Consider the following 20584-nt stretch of genomic DNA (forward strand, 5'->3'; position numbering starts at 1 on the left):
CATGCTCTTTCATATTTCAAAAGAGTTTTCTCATCATTATCTCACCAAAAAAATGTTAGAAACCTGAAATTAGGTCTCAACCAAAACTATACCGTATACGATCCCTAAACTTTGCTGAATGTTTCAGGTTTGTTAAGATTCTTAGGAAGACGGAAATTAACTTTTTTAACTCCAAAATATCAAACAAAGCAAAGGCTTGCATTGAACTTCCTCTCTTCAGCTGTTTGCATCGATTCAACCAAAGAGACCAACAAGAAGGTAACATTTAATTAAACATGCACGATACTAATGTTTTAGTACTTTTACCATGGCCGTAGTTAACTGCGACCAGCCCCAACGTGCAGCGTTGGGGCTGCGCCGTTTTCGCATTCAGATCGAGGAGTTGTACAAAACGGTGCCGTTTCGGCGCTATATTTCCTTAATTTTTCAACAAAAACTACTAGGAATACTTACATGAGTCGATTAAACCTAAATGATTAATTTCAGTGACTGTTTGATGCATTTCATTGCTTATGATGCAGAAAATGTTGTCTTATAAGGTGAATATCTTCAGCACGCCGTGAATGTGGCAATGGAGTTATTCGTGATTTTTGCTCGGACCGCTCAGCTGCGAGGTAGCCGCCAGGACCGCGCCTTGTGGCGCGGTCTCCGGGGCTAGGCTGTAGTATGGGCAATGATTGTATTAAAAAAAACGGCAATATTAAATTTAAGCAAAAACTTTTTATTCAGGGTACTTACTAGATATAGTAGATCTGTATTTGATCTAGTGGCAGTGCACTAGCACTGTGCAGTGCTAGTATAATTCATTTCAACATTGTCATTTAAGTCCATTCTTTTTTTTATTGAAGTTGTTTTTTTGAATCACAGTATTTGACTTTCTGTACAGTGCACTCCCATTAGACTTTAATGAACACGGTTATAATGAAATTCCAGTTACAACAAAATAATGATTCAGACCACAACATTATCTGCTCTACAAAGTGTATGTTATTTATTGTTTATTTGTTCGGATATAACAAATTTTCAATATAGATTTAATGAAAGGAAACAGCCAGTCCCGATGACTTCATTATAACGGGAGTCTATTGAACAATTAAAGTCTTTATTTAGTCGAGGTGATTTTCACAGAGACTGTGGATTGGGTAGAGCCTAACTGCGACCAGCCCGAACGCCGAAAACAAAGCGTTCACCCACAGTATAAACTGTGTACGGATGTACAAGGAGCAACCCGGGGTTAGGTAGAGCCTAACAAATGTGTGCTGCTTGTGTAGCTACATGTAGAACACTTGCAGGCTGCACAAATCATATCGCGGTATCAGACAGAGAGTGATTGTTCTTGTGTCCTTTAATCTTCTTTTCAGATTTTATATCACCGCCGCCAGTACATAAAGTGAAAGGAGAAAGATGCCTCGTGTCACCATGATCGCTTCTGTCTCCATAGGAGCTCTAGCCGTCTGTCTGTCGTATCTGATATACAGGAAAAGGTTTGTTCCATATTTATATGTCTTCTTGTTCTTGAAAAAACTGATATCTATTATTGCTAGTGCTAATGTTTTTTTTCCTTCCATATCATCAGGGTTCCAAATATTTTGTGTTGTAATTTGTGATTCTCAAAAGCACAATGAAAAATGCTGAATATCTCGCATGAAATTTATCTAGATTGTCTGCCATCATCAGCATCATTTTCTTATGGATATCACTTCAACAGTATAACACATTTTGTCTTTGTCATGACTGACATTACTGGTCATTACTAGTTATTACAATTATGAAGAGTGTGAAGTTCCATTGCCATTAGAAACATGCATTTTCAAAGAAAGAATTAGGGTTATACAAAGTCCAATAAATACGTAGTTGCTGGAATTTGTGTTTTTTTTTCATTTGTTCTTGTTTGATTTTTTACTTTTTTTTTTTAGTGTAAACCCCTCCCCATCCCCACTTCAATGAAGTCTTTCTAAAATATAGAAACAGGTTGGTTTCGAGTCTATTTGCAGTTTGGGTAACAACAGGAGTCATAATGGAGACTACAGAAAAAAAATATTTAAATTGAGACTTTGACTTTTGACTTAACCCGTTGAAGACAAGTCCCAAGAATACTCGGGCAGGTGTCTATGGGAAATATGTGTTCCGTCCTCAACGGGTCAAACTACTGATGATTAAAAAGAAATTGTATAAATATGCCACAAACACATACACTGAAACTGAAATTTTCTCATTTATTTTCTGTCTTCTTGTTGAAGTGACATTTAAACTAGATATTCCATTTGATTCTTGCATTCCAAAGACTTTTATGTTGTGTACGATATATTTCTTTTCATAGGAAGAGATTGCAGGAGTCACCTGCGCAGGACAAGTACTATCATCCTGTTGTAGATGTTGACCGATACCATGTGCACATAATCTCTTCAGTTGACCAACTTCCTGCCGTCATTGAGTTTGCAGAATCTGCACGGGCATTAAAGGTAGGTTTTCACTTTCAAGGTGCAATGTGTTGTACAATGTACTACCTTCTGTGCAATTTGGTACTTTGCAGATCATGGAGTATTGGCTTTATATACATGGGACATTAAAAAAGTTTTGGTACTTCTCAATTAATCTGATTGTTCTGGACATTGATGCAAGAACATTGAAAAATTCCTCGATGCAGTAGGTTGTCATTGATATTTGTTTTTATTTTTTATGTGTCATTTCCCAAATAAGTAATCAACAGATTCAACAACACATATCATTTACCAAATAAATAATCAATAGATTCAACGACACATACGCACATACACACATACACTGTCACAAACAAATCAACTATAGAAATGTTTTTTTTTTTGTTGTTTTGTCTTTATTTTTTTTTCATGTTCACTGTACTCCAAAGTTTAATTTAAAAAAAAGTTTCTGAAAGGGGAAGATGGAAAGTGAGTACATTCGTAGTACCAGAGCGGAGGGAAGTAATTTTTCCATCCCAATTGCAGGTGGTTGGTCTGGACTGTGAGTGGGTGACGATGGATGGAAAGAGGAAACCTGTCGCCTTACTCCAGCTCGCCTCGCCCCACAGTTCCACCTGTCTACTCTTCCGCCTGGACCAGATGGCAGGAGAACTACCAGAGTGCATCCTCCAGATCCTGGAGGACCGGAGGTGAGGGGTGTGGTCATGGCCTCTTCGTGTTTTACACTGACACTCACTGCGCCCCACTGAGCATTCGTAGGAAAATGCATTTATTGATGCAAGCAAAGTGAATGTCATCCTTGTACATTGCTTTGGGCTGGCACAAGTTATGTGGATGTCTGCCCTTTGACCTTTCTGTTACCATCGGCATCTTGCTAGTGTATAATATCAGTGGCATTTTGAAATAGTGGTGGTAAGAGGGTTAATCAAGTTCATTATATCAATATTGAATGTAAGGCCCAGTTTAGATTACCTAAGCCAAAGGTGTGTGCTATTGTACAATCCCCTTCTGTTTTTTAAGCAGCAGAAAAGGCTCCCTCAATTAGAATGTTTGACGTGGACCAGTGTGTGAGAGCGCCACACTTCTCTGTTTTTCAGAGATTCCATGTCGCTTCTTACAAAATGTAGGGCATGAGGCCGAAATGATCTATCCCACAATTTGCTCGAAACTGGTGTTGAATGAAATTCATTTCTTCCAGTTCATCCCTGCTAGCAAACATAAGAGATCCAGCATCACTAAGCACATGATGCTGTAAGAACAAAGAAACATAATATATCACATCACAAACTGACACCGCGCTTATTTATTTTGATAGACCTTTGACTTAGTTGGTGGGACTATTTATTTCAAGGCAATCGGAAGTATGTGCGCCAATCTACAGCAACAAGAAAAGACTGGGGTGATAGCAGTAGTAATTCATGGAATATTTTCATTTCTATTTGCGAGAGGGTCAGGTAATTTCTGCTAATATTGACAAAATATGGCATAAATGGAGTGTGATTGATATTTGAGGGCTTGCTCAAGTAATGTAGTTATTTTTCAAGCCTTTTGCCAAAATGCAATTTCCATGGTTTACAGGTTTATATCAAGTAGAAAATGATGAACAACATGGTTGACCACCAGCAGCAAAATTTCACATATTGTTCCCAAAGCAAACTAAAGCTGGAAAAAAGGTCATATGTGACCGTGCACCTCAAAACGAACATAAAGTCGCACACACTGATTTTTTGTGAGGACTGAAAATAAGTGAAATGGATCAACCTAGCCGAACTTGACTATTTCATATTTTCTGAAAGAGCGTGTCTTCTTTTACATTATGCTAAAGTTTGGTATCATAAAAAGGGCAGGAAAGTGTGTTTTTATAGCAGTTTATCTCGAACATTTTTGGTAGAATAGTGTGATTAGGTGTGTCTTTAGAATCCCTTTTTCATTTCTGAAAAACCTTGTCCACACTCTTCACTTTCAACTGTAATAACTTTTGAAAGGATAGTGTTACTGCTTTGAAAGTTGGCACTAATTATGGACAGAATGTGTTAATGAGGCATGTTTAATTTCAGTTTAATCTGATAATCCCTTCATTGTTGTTACTCTGGTGGTTTACTTCCTGTTTTTTGTCCCATTCATCGCACAGCCAGCACGGTTTGGTAAAGATTAAGCGCTTGAGTAGACACTGTACTTCAGAGCCTCTTTTCTCAGTTCACACTTTTCCTGAGTTTGTGCTTTCTTTCCAATATTTAGATAGGTTAGGAGAGTCCATTGGATTTGAGTTATACATCATTGTAAAGCTTAAAGTCTGCTCTTTCAGAATGTGGTCTTAACTAAAAATTCATGTCGGGCGACTTTTTGTTTGTTTTGAGGTGCAGGGTCACATATACATGTATGCACTAAGCAATTGTGTATGATGTTGTTAGCAATCTATGCTGTCCTCAAGGCATCTGCAAAGGCCGACTTGATTTGATTGACTCTGAGTGCCAAAGCAGCGAGATTGCATTGACAAGTTTTTGATAGCATCTGCATGCTGCGACATTGCACAACTAGAGAAGGTGCCATCTTCCTCACTCAAATGAAATGCCTTAAATTCATGAGCAATATGAGAAAAAAGAAAGGTCTCATTTTACAATTAAATTCACGTGCACTTCTTGAATATTGTCTTGTATTGTGTTTTATATTTTATTATTATTTTTATTATTATGTTTTGTACGTGAATAGAAATTAATTGTGTATGTTTATCTTATTTCCCCACACTCAGTATATACAAAGTTGGCGTTGGAGTAGTTGATGATGCAAACCGCCTCAGGAAAGATTATGACATCGAGACTCAGGGATGTCTGGACCTTCGGCAGATGGCACTCAGACATTTACCCCGTTCTCTACGGGGGCGCTCGTTGGGTCTTCATGACCTGGCCGGCATCATTTGCGGTCATGAAATGCTTAAGGACGACGCAGTCCGCTGTAGCAATTGGGAGGCGGATCCACTGTCATGTCACCAGGTGGATTACGCTGCAATGGATGCTATTATTGGTGCTGCCATCTTTCTGCGGATTGTGGCCATCAAGATGGAACTTGGCAGCCTTGAGGCATTTGCAGTCGACAAAGCCCACAAGAGCATGGCGTCTCTCTGTCAGGGGTTACTAGACAAGAATCCAAACGTACAGACAGGATCGCAGAGGTTGGCCCAGAGGGCTGTATCGCGACCGAAACCAAGCAAGAACCTCGTTGCTAATGGAAACCCGCCGCCTCTCAGCAAGGCCTACAAGGCGAGGCAGTCGGCAAAATATGACAACACCCGCCTATTGGCTCCCGATGGGACGTTGCTGTGCGTCTGCAACCGCAGGAAGGCGCTCTGGTACGTAGAGCGGGAGATCGGAGAGCTCGTTACAGAGGAACCGCTGAGCGTGCGGCTGCTCTTTGAACCGGCCGGAATTCCCGGTCCTGATGGGGAGTACTACCTTCTGGAAAAGGCCAACAGGTGCTGTGTATGTGGACGAGAAGATTCGTACATTAAGAAGAACATAGTGCCTCATGAGTACCGAAGGTATCTACAATAGCCCTTTCCTGGGTTTTTTTCCTTTTTATTTGTATGTCATATTCTGTGATGGCAAAGGAATTTTTGAATGGTTTTCAAAATGTTAATGCAAAGTCATTTTATATCTTACTAGGACAACAGAAAACATCTTTTTCAGTGTCTGGTATTGCAGATGTAGCTGTGATGATTAATGGGTAACTTTTATGACAGTAGTGATCTCAACACTGATGCATTAATATTGACTGCTTTGAGTAGTATGACAAAAGTTAATAGCCCAAGGGCATATGAGCTTGTTTATTAATGTTATGTTCTGATCTATAGAATTTACATGAACAGTAAGAGCTTCATGTGTGTACCACTTTTTGTTTTCATTTAATCATCTGTGATTATTACGGCAAAATTAGCTTAAAAGCATAGCATAGTTTTTATAGAAAATATTGTAAAACTGACAACATTGAGTCTATGATGAATTTAAGTTCACACATATTGTCAGCCTTGCATGGGTCAACATCACAGAAGTCAAAACTTGTTTCCACACCAAATTTTAAAAATGTCAGATAATTCTGTAATTTTTATAATTTTGGGTTGGTTAAAGCTTTTTTCATTCATCCTGAAAACTTTGTCTTTACTGTGTGTCTAAATGGTAAGCACAGGGGAAGAATAAAAGAAGGATTGTGCAAAGGCATGTCGGGTTTCCCATGCAGAAGAAAGTCACTTTTATTGAAATGTATAATCCTTAGGCTTTATTTTGTGTGTTATATCCTAATAGTCTCATTGTTTCTTTTCACTCAAGGCATTTTCCAGACTACCTCAAGAAGCACTCATTGCACGATGTCATCCTCCTCTGCCTTGCATGCCACCAGAGGAGCTGCGATTTCGACACCTTAACACGACAGAACCTGGAACAGCGCTACGATGCTCCAATCAGCAACAAGACAAACGCCAAACTCGTAGAAGACCCCGTCCGCGTGCGGGTGCGGTCCTGCGCCCGGGCGTTGATGCGGCACAAGAAGTCGCAGAGCATTCCTCCGCATCGCCTCCAGGAGCTGACCGAAACCCTGCAGGACTTCTATCGGGTGGACGAGATTGACGATGCGATCCTTGCGGAAGCGGTCGACATAGAAACCAAGGTGGACAACCGGAGCTACGAGGGTTCGCATGGTTGGAAGGTGGTCAAAGGGGTGATGGAGGGAGCGGATGGAGGCTTGGCGGAGTTTGAGAAGATGTGGAGGAGAAACTTTCTTGAGAACATGGAACCTCGCTTCATGCCAGCACTGTGGTCTGTAGATCATCGCCACGAGGCTGCGGTATGCAAGAAGTGAACCATGCAAATCTTATGAAATTAGATATTTACAGGAACTACTAGTATATAATGCAACTGCCTGTTGACTTGTTTTAACCCATTCTTTACGGTATACCAGGTTCCTGTGGGAGCAACTGATATACGGGAACCTGGTATACCAGGTTCCCAAGATGAAGACAAGAGTGCCTGCTTTCGTGGCCTAAATTCATGTTTCTTTGTGTTATAAAGTCCCTAAAAATGGGTTTGATAAAAGTTTAGAGTCTATTCTATCAGCACTTGTTCACTTTCTGTTGGAAGAATTCGGATATCACAGTATTTTTTACCTTTGTTCTGATTTAGTTTGTCCTAGTTCTTGCTCTGCTACAAAACTCCTATGAACATGTACATAAGCGATCAAAGCTGATCACAGTAGATATCTGTGTTCGCTGACCCTAGTCATCGCATTCTGGTGCCTGATTTTGTGGATAACAAAAGAGTCTGTGAGCCCATCAGCATACGCTCTATTCATACATTGCACCCGATCGATATTTCTATTGTTCAAGGGCACAAGTAGTTGACCGTGGGGAGGGGATTCATGCACCACTTGACTGCTTTCGCACAGATGGATTACCAACCTGTCCAATCTCTGTTGATGGGCAAAAAAAATCTTGTTTGGGGACATTGACGGTATTTAGAGAATTGCGGAAGGAACGGGTTAATTCATGATACCCTCAACATCACTTATTTGGCCAAATAGATATCTGTGTTATGATAATTTCTCTACTATTTTTCTTCAGGCTACTTGGATGTGCCCACAAAAAATTCTTCTAAACCAAGACTCTGCCAGTCGCATCATCTGCCAAACATTGTTAAAGTACAAACATAATTAACAAAAGACTTTTGTGTGTACCTTTCCCTAGACTGAGGATGACTTGCATGTTTTCATATCCGTGAAACATGCAAGTTATCCTTAATCAAGACAAAGGGGTATTCCAATGTCTTTTGTTAATCATATCAGTACCCCAGCAATGATTGAGAAATGATGTCGTGGGCAGATGGGTGGAGGTGGGCATATCCAAGTAGTCTGAAGAAAAATGATAAGAATATTACAGCATATAGTTATGGCAAATACTTAGATATTCTTTTGGCCATAAAGGTTGTGATCAGAGTATCCTGGTTTGAAAAGTTTTATATTTTCTTTTGTTGTTGCTGTTTTTTGTACTTTCAAGTAATCTGAAGAAAAATAAAGAAACATTGATATGAAAATATGGTACATACATCGTATTTAGATTGACTGAAAGATTGGTCTGTATCTTGTCGCTGATGACATGTTCCATGGAGACTACATTTAACTAGGTTAGATCACAGAAATTTGTATCCATATCGGCGATATCCCAGCATCACCATTCCAAAGCTGTAATGCTCCATTTAAGATGTACTTACATAAGCCATGCTCTAATTGGCCAAAGGGACCATTCCCATTGCACGTAGTTCGCATGTGATTGGCTAATGGATTCATATCTTGAAGAGCTGTTACAACTGTATCGATGGGCTGGTAGTTGTGTCTTTTTCCATGAAAATTTCACCCAAATCTTGGGTATTTCGAACAGCTGATGAGCGCATTGTACGAGATGTTGATTTTACAAGTGTACTATATAAGTTCAAAATTTGCTGATATAGGACTGAGAATTAGATGAAATTGAGAAGGGGAGGTACCTCACCCAATACTCCATAGGGACAGTGGTTAAGAGTCCCCCTACTGCGACATATATGACAATATTCCGTCTGTCTACAGAGGAGAGCCGTAAAAATAAAAAAATGATTAAAAACCCCTCCGGACAGACATATTTTTCTGTCTGATATACAATTTGTATTAGATATCTTTTGTCCATATTGGTGATGATCAGGGTATTATGAATTGATACAAGTCAACATTCATTTGCACTGCATACATGTAGTTGCTCTAATGAAGAGAAAAATCAAATGTATATTTTGCTTTTGTATCTAGATGTCTTTTATATCATTTAGTCTATGCTGAAGGACTAGGTAATTATGATATTTAATGAAACAGAAATGTGTATTGTGCTTTTATGTCTTGATAACTCTTTTTGTAGAACCTTGCCACACAGTTCAGCATAGCCTTTCTTTGTTTTTGCAATAAGTTTGATGTAAACTTTCCGATATAGTGCTGAGATAATCCTTTCAGTATAGTAGTATGTACATAGGTAGCAGGGTTACATAAGAAATAGAACCCATGACCAACACATTCTTACTTATGGGTTAAATATGACCCACTTTTTCCAGATTGGATGTGCACTACTAGAGTCAATAAAAATCACCTGAAATAGAAAACCCATACTTGACAATTGTGAGGTGTGTTTTTTGTTTTGTTTTGTTTTGTTTTATATTTTTTTTTTACATGTATAATCCTTGGGGTATCTTCAATATGAAAACTCTACGAGCCCTAGATTCTTCCTTACTTGTAATTTGCCTTCTAAATCCATAGCTTACTTGCAAAATATTTGAATTGTATCAGCAATTTGTGTTCCTATATCATCATTTTGGAATTGTCAAAACCCTCAAGGATGCCAGAATTTGATCATTCAGGTTCCCATGTGCATTAAACTCCTAATGAGGTAAATGGGGTCATTTTTCGATATTACATTATAATTATTTTGTTTGATATAGAAAATATAAAGAAATTTGTGATTTTGGTAGCAATTGTGGGAAAATAGGAACACATAACACAGAAATGTCAGTTTTTGATGTCCATATTGGCAATCATCAAAATATCTCAATGTAGCGTGCTGAATCTCGGATTCAGTATTAAAAAGTGAAATATCGAATGATATCTTTACACTGTGTGTCATGCTTCAGCAGCATGGCTGTACATATGTACCTGTTGGTTTTGTTCGGGATCTCGGTAGTGCTAATGATGTGGTTGCGGGGCATGGATGTTCATGATGGTGGTGGTGGTGGATGGGTGGCGGTCTGTATGTGTGTGTGTTCAGGTCCCTTTCATACATGTTTATGGTTTGTTTATGTGTCTTTACATGCTGGCCAACTCTTGGCACCTAATAGCTATACATGAATCAATTGCCTGTAATATCCTGGTTAATTCTGTGCAAGATCTATGGGAATCACTGTATCCCGTATGGAACAGCGTAATCAAATTAAATCATGACGTACAAGAGAAGAGGTTATACACTATTGTACAAATTAGGCCTACATGTCACGTGACAGCAATGAACAAACATTCACTTTATTGATAGTCACTTTATTCACAATCATCATTCTTATTACAAATTAATGGTGAAATAGATCTTGATAACAGGAAACACATACAGAATGATGAATATTCAAAAGAATACATGTACATAATATTGATTGATGCAAAATCTTTACAAACAAACAAACAAACAAACAAACAAACAAACAAAAAAACTTTAGTCATAAGTGTGACTTCAAGGTTTTAACGATGTCACATCAAGTCGGCTGCTTGTAGTACGATAAAAGTAGGCCTAAAAGTTTCCGTACGACATTTATCGGATGAACTGCGCGTTTTTATTCTTGTAGATATAAAAACAAGTACGGCGAGGCTTCAGAAAACCACAATACTGTACATGTATCTGCATTTGGGCAGTCGGGAGAAATGAGCATATGGAATGAGATGAATATCCGAGTTTATTGTTAGGCCAGATCCCGTGCCATCTTTGATGCACTCTATCGTCTATGACAAGGATGAGATGACATGGACTGATCACCGTTGATACGTGATATCGAGAAACGGTAAATTTTCCGACAGTTGTACTGGCAATGATCAATCAGGGGGGTGTTTTATCAAGTTAGTCAGCGCTGACAAGTTGTCAGTCACTGACAATAACCATACAGTATGTCAAAAAAAAAAAAATTACAACGTGGCCCTCCGCAATGATATCTTTAAAAAAATTAGTGAATCAATCTAAATACAAATTCACGGTATGAAACTATAACTCATTGCCCACATCTTACATAAAACCCCATTCCATTTGCGTAGTAGTAAAAGAGAAATGAGGAATTTTGTGGAGGATGTCGGGAATCTCTTCCGTCCAAATTCTGTCTATTATTCACACACAAGAGCATTGGATTGCTAAAATTGGAAGAATCAGTCTCATGACATGCTTTACAACAATCCACATTTATTTCTCTGTGACCGCTTAACCAAATTGAATTGGGTTTTCTGCAAAATAGTGCTGAGATGTTATATTTCAAGACCCTGAAGTATACCACTAAGACAGGTCGATCATATTGGGTGTTATCAATTCAAATCTAATTGTAATTTTTGGGACGACTTACTGCAGTATGTCCCAAAAAATATTGCAATCAGATTTTCGCAATGATAACACCCAATCTTTTAAATGCTACTTCAGGGTGTTAAAATAGAACATTTTAGCTCTATTTTGCAGAAAACCCCATTCAATTTGGTTCATCGGTCACAGAGAAAATAAACGTGGATTGTTGTAAAGCGTGTCATGAGTGTGATTCTTCCAATTTTAGCAATTCAATGCTCTTGTGTGTGAATAATAGACAGAATTTGGACGGAAGAGATTCCCGACATCCTCTACAGAATTCCGTATTTCTCTTAGACCACTGAAGCAAATCGAATGGTTTTTTTTTTTTTTTTTTTTTTTGGTAAGATGTGGGCAATGAGTTACAGTTTTATACCCTGAATTTGTATTTAGATTGATGCAATATTCTTAAAGATATCATTGCGGAGGGTCCCGTTGTATTTTTTTTTGACATACTGTAGTAATAGTCAGTGACCAGAGCATCTCAGCCAATCAAAACCAAGGATTTTGCTGAAATTGTCAGTGACTGACAACTTGTCAGCGCTGACGAAATTGATGAAACACCCCCGGGTGGTCTTTAGGCCTATGATACTGAGTTACCTCCAGTCACGTCAGCCCATTGATCGTTGTTTGTCCAGTTTTCATTTCCTGTTTTTTTCCTTCATTAGATGGTTGAAATCAATGTTTAAAGTAAATGCAATCTGCTTATTTTTGAATGTTGCCTTGCAACTATTGTTTTTCCTCTCTTGTGTGCTGGGTGATTTTGATGACCATTTCGCCGGCCATATTGAATATCTCAAAACCCTCAAGGATACAAGGTTTGTAGGGGCGAATCCAGGAATCCCGTAAAGGAGGGGTGCCCTTACAAAATTAAAGGGGGGGGGGCACTCCCCTCCCCCGTTTTTTCTTTTTATTTCTTTTGTTTTATCAAAGAAAAAAAAAATACAGGGGAGGCGCGTGCCCGGCGCCCCATACAGCCTGGATCCGCCACTGGTTTGCATCAGCCACATTCGGCTTCAGCACCCTCGGAATAGGGTAAAAACATCAATTCACGTTCAATTTTTTCACCATTATAAGGAAATACTTACTAAGATCGGAAGTTCTAAGTTTTGAGGTCATTTTGGATATCTAAAAACCCTCAAGGAAGCAAGAGCTGCCTCTAAATTCGGATTCAGCACCCTCATAACCGGTAAAAATCACCAAGTCTTTTCAATTTTCACCATTTACATGTATGAAGGAAATATAAGGGAATTCTAATTTTGGTGACCATCTTGAATATCTCGTAATCCTCGAGGATGCAAAAGCTGCATCATCCAGATTCGGATTCAGCACCCTCGAAATAAGGTACAGTCTTCCTTTTTAATCCAATCGAAAATATTCGAGTGATCCCTGAGGTCACTCTACAATGAGTGAAAATGAAAGTTTTCACTCAAACTTCACTCCAATTTCATTCTAAATTCACTCTTTTCTGTTATTCACTCCTTCAAGAGTGAACATTTTCACTCGATTTTTTTTTAGAGAGTACTCGAGAGAGTGCCAATAGCGGTTTGCCCCATTGGCGAGATCGGCGAGATTGTCGTAACTCCTCTCCAGCCAGTTATTACGAGGTCATTATACTATCATGAGTTTGATTTCACGTTTACACTTTCGATTCATTTTCGGCGTTTGGAATTTATTTGCAAGTTTACATGAAGATGTCAATAACAAAACCCAAGTTGAAAATTATGATCCACTTGACGACTTTGCTCGACTGTGTCGTCTCGACTATTCCTACAATTACGTTAGATATGATCGAAATTAACAGAGATATAAACATTCTGCATACTCGCTCAGAGAGACAACCCCAAAACAACAACAACCACATAATAACAACATCAACAACAGCAAAACGTTCTTCCTGTATCAGTCATTGCGGATTTAATAATTTCGTGCTGTAAGAAACACCAGAAATCACCATGTCTGTGAAAAGACAGACAAATGAGATTTTAAAAAAAAGCACACCACTGGGTTTCTGTATTTTCTCTGTTTTCTGTTGATTGAAGAGGGAGCTTAGGGTTACATTTCATACCGTTATTCCCAGTGATCCGTCTTTGAAATAGACAAATAACCGGAAGACCGTGACATATGTTTCTTGCTCTAGTCTTGGCAACAAGATGGAACAGAGCCCAGAAAAATTTGCTGGTACACCGTGATTTATCAGCGAGCTTTAGATCTGCGACGCGAACGCTAATAGACGACGTAGCCTCACGGGTTGGACAATAGAAACAGTGTCTCGCGCATGTGTAGCGCACCAGTTTGGGCCTAATTAGCGTCGTCTTAGCGTTCGCGTCGAAAATCTAAAGCTCGCTGTTGTCGGCACTTAAAACCCGTTTTACTTTGGTGCTTCCGCATGGCTTTAAATACTGCATGACTGGACCAAACGTGTGTCAGTATCTTCCGAACTTTTCACGGGAGCAGACGTCTGAGAATTGACGGAGAAATCGACATACAACTAGTGAGTAACCGTCATCTTACGTGTTTCCGAATTTCCGAAATTATTTTTTTTTTAATCACGCCATTCTTAAAATCTTACTCCATTGATTTGGCTGATCATCTTGCCTAACATAGTAAACATAATGTGTGTATCTGTCACACCTTATGGTTGCACTTAGCTTTTATAATCAGAATTTTGCTTAGATCAAAAGAACATCCAGATCTTTGTATCTGATTATCCACCAATTATTCCGGTCAAGCAAACTGATGAGAGATATTGAAAGGGTAGGGTGCGAAAGCACGATTGGCGAGTATAGTAAAGACAAAAGGTTTTTGTCATAATTTATCAAATATGGATAATTATACATAATTATATATATATATATAGTATTTTTAGGTATTGAGTTACGTACTCATGAGTATAAAGAAAACTTGGGATTCATAAATTACGTAGCGCCTTGACGAGACATGGTCTTTTGCAATTTAAATTCGTTAGGCACTGACATGTGCTAATTGATCAATGTAAAAATTTCAGAGATGAATTTGAATTTTACACTTCTTTTAACGAGTCCAAAAGATCTCACAAGGATTGGAACAATCACCCCCAGAATTTCCACTGATTCCCATTGATCAGTTACTAGCCATCCCCTTTAACATAGTACACTTTGAATGTGTGTATCTGCATGTTAAACTTTATGCCTGCACTAAGCTTTCATAATCAGAATTTTGCTTAGATTAAAAAAATGGTAATGGTAATGGTTTATTAAAGAATTCATTTGCAGCCATGGAGATGGCTGAATTGCAGAATTTTGTACAGTATCATATTTCATATCATAATAAGATACATAATCATAAAATCTTTCTTCGATTAAAATGTAAAACTACACAATTAAAGGACACCTGATGACCAAAATATCAAAATTAAAAATGATATAAATAAAATATCCAGATCTTTGTATTATCATCCACCTATATTCAGGTCAAGCAAGTTGATAAGAATAAGTGGGAGGGGGCGAAAGCCTGATTTGCGAGTATAAACGAAAGGCTTTTGTCATAGATTTTTTATATGAATCGATAAAGCTGTCGGGCAGCTGTTTTATTAGACAATATTTTGGTTATTGATTGACGCACACATGAATAGGAAAACTTGGGATTCATAATAACAAGCGCCTTGACGGGACATGATCTTTTGCCATTTAAATTCGTTAGGCATTAACGACATGTGCTATTTTGATCGATGTGAGCATTTTAGAGATAAATCTTAATTTCCCAACCTCTCTTAAGAGGCTAGAAGATCTTATACGTTTATCTACAATTTTTTTTTTTAATGGGCCGGGATCCTGTAATTCTTTCAACAAAATTTCTTTAGTGACATCAGTGAATTGCATCCAAGACAGTTTGGTGTATAAGCTTTTCTTCTAAAGAACGACTTATGAAGATAGCAATGATCTATTTTTTTTTTCAAGATGGCTTGTTGCCCGCTTGCAAGAGATGACCTAGCTATTGGTTACATTAATAGACTTGTATGGACAAAAAGAAAAAAAGACGAAACAATGATTATAACCATGATAACAGTCATTGTTAATTTGTAAAGGGATTTGAAGTGAGATTATCAAGTAAAAAGTTTCCCATCCGTTTTTTATAGCTCTGTTTAAAGTCACAAAGTAAAATATTTCTTTAATAGAAAATTAAAAGCAACTTTTTTTTTAAAATCTTTGCTGCTACAACAATATTTGAAGTTTTTTGAAGTTTTTAACAATTTCATTTCTGAAACTATAAAACGGGAATTGGTGCAGAAAAGGTGTATTTTTCTTCCGCGTTGATTTTCTTAGTTCTTGTATGGCTTTCGCTTTGTTGTTAAAGCAAATAAGCAAAATTTCAGTAATTATTGGAAGCAGTACGTAATGGTTGATTCCATGGTTTAGAGTCTTGGACATCCTTCAACAAGATGTCCTGCAACCAGGGCAATTGAATTTCATCAAGATGCTTCAACAATTATTGTTGATGGCATTGTTACCTATTAAGTTGCGCTTATTGTAAATTTCTCTTTGAAACTGACCCTTTTAAAGTGTACAAACGGGTTCTTGGTAATGCTTCGGTGATAATATCAGCAGGTTACGGAGTGCCCTCTTTAGCAGAGTAGAAGGGCAATACCAACGCTGACAGTGGCTGAAGAGGCTTTTATGTGCAATAAAACATCACCATTTCATTTATCATTATGATCATGATATATCTTTTAAATTATCATTACCATTAAAGCGTTATTATCACTATCGTTATTGTGAGTATTATCATTATCATTGTTATTATTGTTATCATTGTTATTATCATTATTGTTGTTGTTATTGCTATTATTATCATCATTATCATTATCATTGTTAATATTATTGTTTTGTTATTATAGGTTTTCCCGGCCAATTTCGCACTTTTGTCAGTCCAATTCCTAATTGCTGCATTCAATTTAGCAAAATTAAGCGTAGATGACATGTTCGGTAGTTCAATTTTATGATCTCTTCATTCAAATTCGTTTTGGAGCATTCAAATTACCTTTAGCCTCATTCTAATTAACACTTTTTCAATTGAAATTCGTAAAACAAGCACCATTTCGTTATTCGCTCATTCAATTCAGAATGATATAGTCATGTGATCACGGACATGCTATCCTGCACTCGTTCATTCAAATTCATTTTTGGGCATCCAATTTAACATCTTTTGCAGTCAATTTAGCACGCATGTTTATGCTTTGGTTGTTTCTTAATTTCTTTTTCTTCAACATAGTTATTGTTTTGCAAGCGTCATTACATTTCATATATTTTTGTACTCATTTTTGAGATTTTGGCAACAGTTTTTTTTCTTCATGTGCTTAGTGAGTCTTCCAATCCGAAGATAGTGCATCATGTGGCCGCAACTTATCTGGCCGTTGAGTGCTTTATTCCGAGTGTGTCGGCCAGTTCTAGGAAGTCAAGGTTATGATCATCAAAATTAATGTTCCATTATTCTTTTTCTGTCTTCTTGAGAAATACGTCTGTATCTAACTTGTGCTGTCATGACTGTAAAGGGCTTTTTACACTTGTAAATTTTTGCTTAGCCCCGGACTATCGGTGGGGCTAAGGGGGGGCCTTAGCCCCACCGTTGGTACGGGACTATCCTTAGCCCACTTTCTGTTTACACTCGTTTTTGCCAAAGTGGGCTAGCCCCACCGATAGTACGGTACTATCTGGCCCTGCAAAATAGCAGGGGTTAGCACCGCAATTGCGGTGCTAGCACCGCAATTGCGGTGCCAAGCAAGTGAGTGTAAACAGAACGAAAAAATAATCCTGGGCTAAGCGACGGAGACGAAGTCCGACCCTCACTGACCAATCAGAAACGAGGCAATCAAGTGCTGCCGGTGCGTGCGTGTACGTGTATAGTACACAGCGTAATTATGAATATTCATGTGGTTTGGAAAGTCCGGGGCTAAGACATACGAGTGTAAAAAGGTCAGTTTTCTCCTTAGCCCCGGACAAGAGATAGTACGGGACTAATTGGCGAGTGTAAAAAGCTGAAAAAATTGGTACGGGACTAACGATAGTCCTGGGTCAGAGAAAGTCCGGGGTTAAGAAACACAAGTGTAAAAAGCCCTTAAGAAGATGAAGTTAATCTGTAGTATTGGTACATGTAGGCCTAAAATGACATGTATGAAAGAAAAGGGGCGTTACAGAACAACAAACTCGAGTTATATATGGTCAAAAATATGATACTTTTACTGCTTAACACTGCGTAGATGAAATAAAAAGTCACATAGAAATACGCGTTTAAATGTTATCACCTTTACAAAAAAAGAAATAACATGACGTTAATTTGAATGAACATGTTTGGAATTTGACTGCCCGTACGCGAAATTGAATGACTGAAATACCCCTTTCGGCCAGTGCTGGCGAATTTGAATGACTGAAGAGCACGTGCCAATTTGAATGCCCGTTTTACGAATTCGAAAGGCACAAGTGCAAATTTCATTGATCGAAATGCTAAATTGAACGACCAACTTGCAATATTGAATGACAGAATGTGCAGCGACGAGGATTTTCGCTAAATTGAGTGAACCTTTTATCAAAATATAAAATGGACTAACAAAAGTGCGAAATTGGCCGGGAAAACCTATTATCATTATTATTATTATAACTATTAGGCTATAATCATCGAAATCATCTTTCTAGATGATATGTCAGTCGTTACACACTAGTATTGAACATCATAATTACTGAAATAAACGTTATCGTAATTACTAATTACTACTGTTTTGTTCCAGACATGAAGTGCATAATACTCTCCCTTGCCTTGTTCCTGGCCGTCTTACACGAGGGATCGTGCAAGGATCGACTTCATTCCGAGTTCTACGAGAAATTACGAGGTAAGCCGTTCATGTTTACAGCACGTGTGGCCCTGTTTCATAAATCTGTTCGTAAAGATACACAAGACTTTACGTACGACTGGAATATGGTAAGCCAAGTGGGTTTCTTTATCATTATTTCAATAGCTTAAGTCGAAAATTTTCAGAAGATAATGATTATTCGTTTATGTCTACAAGTTAACACACGTGTTTAGTTGAAAGTGTATTTTTGCCTCAATGTACAAGTTGTAGCTGAAATATTGACATACAGTCGTACTAAATTTTGTTAAAACGTAAGGAAAAAAAAATGTGCACACATATTGGCACTTCATATTCCGGTCGTGCGTAACTTAACGAGCAGCTTAAAGGGGACGGCTAATAACTGATCAGTGGGAATCAGTGGGAATGCTGGGGGATGATTGTTCCAATTCTTGTGGGATTCATTTAACGCTCCGTCACTGTACAGGCATACTAACCTGGAAACATTAAACTGCACATTATACTTGAATATGAGACCATTCTGAAGCAAATTTATGATTTTCACACAACAATAGATATATAATGTACTTTTAAATGAATCCCACAAGGATTGGAACAATCATCCCCAGCATTCCCACTGATTTCCACTGATCAGATACTAGCCATCCCCTTTAAACATGAAAAGGGTCCTGCTCTTTGATTTCCTGCAGTGTGTTAGCTATGATAGGTATAGTACACCAAACACGACAGTGGGTGTGCTGTGGGTATCTTATAGTTGCTTAGGCTCTAGACCCTTGAGACGTTGGCTTCGGATATGCCACTTGATACAAACATTCTGTGTATTACATTGAGGAATCAGGGGGTATTGTTTACCATTGGAAGCAATGATTCAGAAAATTATGTTCGAGTTATCACATTTGATGCATATGTGCAGGTCAGTTGTAGGTATCACAAAACATCCTACCACATAAAAAAATTGCAGTAAAGCCTAAAATACAAGGAGCTATCACCATTTTTGATCAATAGCTAAGTTAATTACAACTATATTGTTCACATTTTGTACATATTTAACAATACTTACCGTTGATTACACTGATTCAAATTTTTACATTGATTGTTCTATCCCTAACTCACATCCTCGAACAATTTTGAAGCACTAAAGTTGGATTTTTGTTTCATCTGCAAATGTGACCCTGCACCTCAAAATAAACAAAAGGTCGCCAGACATGAATTCTTTATTTAAGACCATATTTTGAAAGAGCAGACTTTAAGCTTTAAAATGATGTATAACTCAAGTCAAATGGACTCTCCTAACCTATCTAAATATTGGAAAGAAAGCACAAACTCAGGAAAAGTGTGTACTGAGAAAAGAGGCTCTGAAGTACAGTGTCTATTCGAGCACTTAATCTTTACCAAACCTTGCTTGCTGTGCGATGAATGTGACAAAAAATAGGAAGTAAACCACCAGAGTGACAACAATGAAGGGACTATTGGATTAAATTGAAATTAAGCATGCCTCATTAACACATTCTGTCCATAATCAATGCCAACTTTCAAAGCAGTAACCTTATCCTTTCAAAAGTAATTAGACTTGAAAGTGAAGAGTGTGTACAAGGTTTTTCAGAAATGAAAAAGGGACACTAAAAACACTCCTAATCACACTATTCTACAAAAAAAAAATGTTCGACATAAACTGCTAAAAAAAAAACACACACTTTCCCGCCTGTTTTATGGTACCAAATTGTAGCATAATGTTAAAGAAGACCTGCTCTTTCAGAAAATATGAAAAGGTCAAGATCGGCTAGGTTGACCCATTTCACTTATTTTCAGTCCTCACGCAAAATCAGTGTGTGCGACTTTATGTTCGTTTTGAGGTGCACGGTCACAAATGGTTAATAATGCTCTGTTAATATATGCGCCTTGGATCAAACTGCTCATTCTTTATTGTATGTGCTGTTGAAGTGTTTTTGTTTTAAAATCGCTCATGAATGATGAAGCAGTGCATGTTAGGATGCGGCGAAATGGCTTCGGGTTCGAATCCCGCCTGGCCCGTAGAAGAACACACGTTGGTGTCAAAGAATGGCGAAATAAGTCAATGAGTATATTAATTTTGTATGTATTTGTATGTATCTGTTGCATATGAATATTGCCAGGATAATCATCCCAAGAGTCTTGATTTTAACGTAA

At 38.0% G+C, this 20584-nt stretch overlaps 1 protein-coding gene across 1 annotated transcript; it reads left to right on the top strand.

Annotated features, from left to right (window-relative positions):
- Positions 1–1404: 1404 nt before the first annotated feature.
- LOC139735592 (exonuclease 3'-5' domain-containing protein 2-like) lies at positions 1405–7289 on the top strand. The gene is made up of 5 exons (XM_071646349.1): positions 1405–1484; positions 2321–2462; positions 2967–3130; positions 5191–5976; positions 6761–7289. The coding sequence occupies exons 1-5, from the start codon at positions 1405–1407 to the stop codon at positions 7287–7289; spliced, it is 1701 nt and encodes a 566-aa protein (XP_071502450.1).
- The last annotated feature ends 13295 nt before the right edge of the window (positions 7290–20584 follow it).

Source organism: Diadema antillarum, unplaced genomic scaffold, assembly GCF_040938485.1.
Source record: "Diadema antillarum isolate AM-2024a unplaced genomic scaffold, OU_Dant_1.0 seq00000586_RagTag, whole genome shotgun sequence".
NCBI classification, from domain to species: domain Eukaryota; kingdom Metazoa; phylum Echinodermata; class Echinoidea; order Diadematoida; family Diadematidae; genus Diadema; species Diadema antillarum.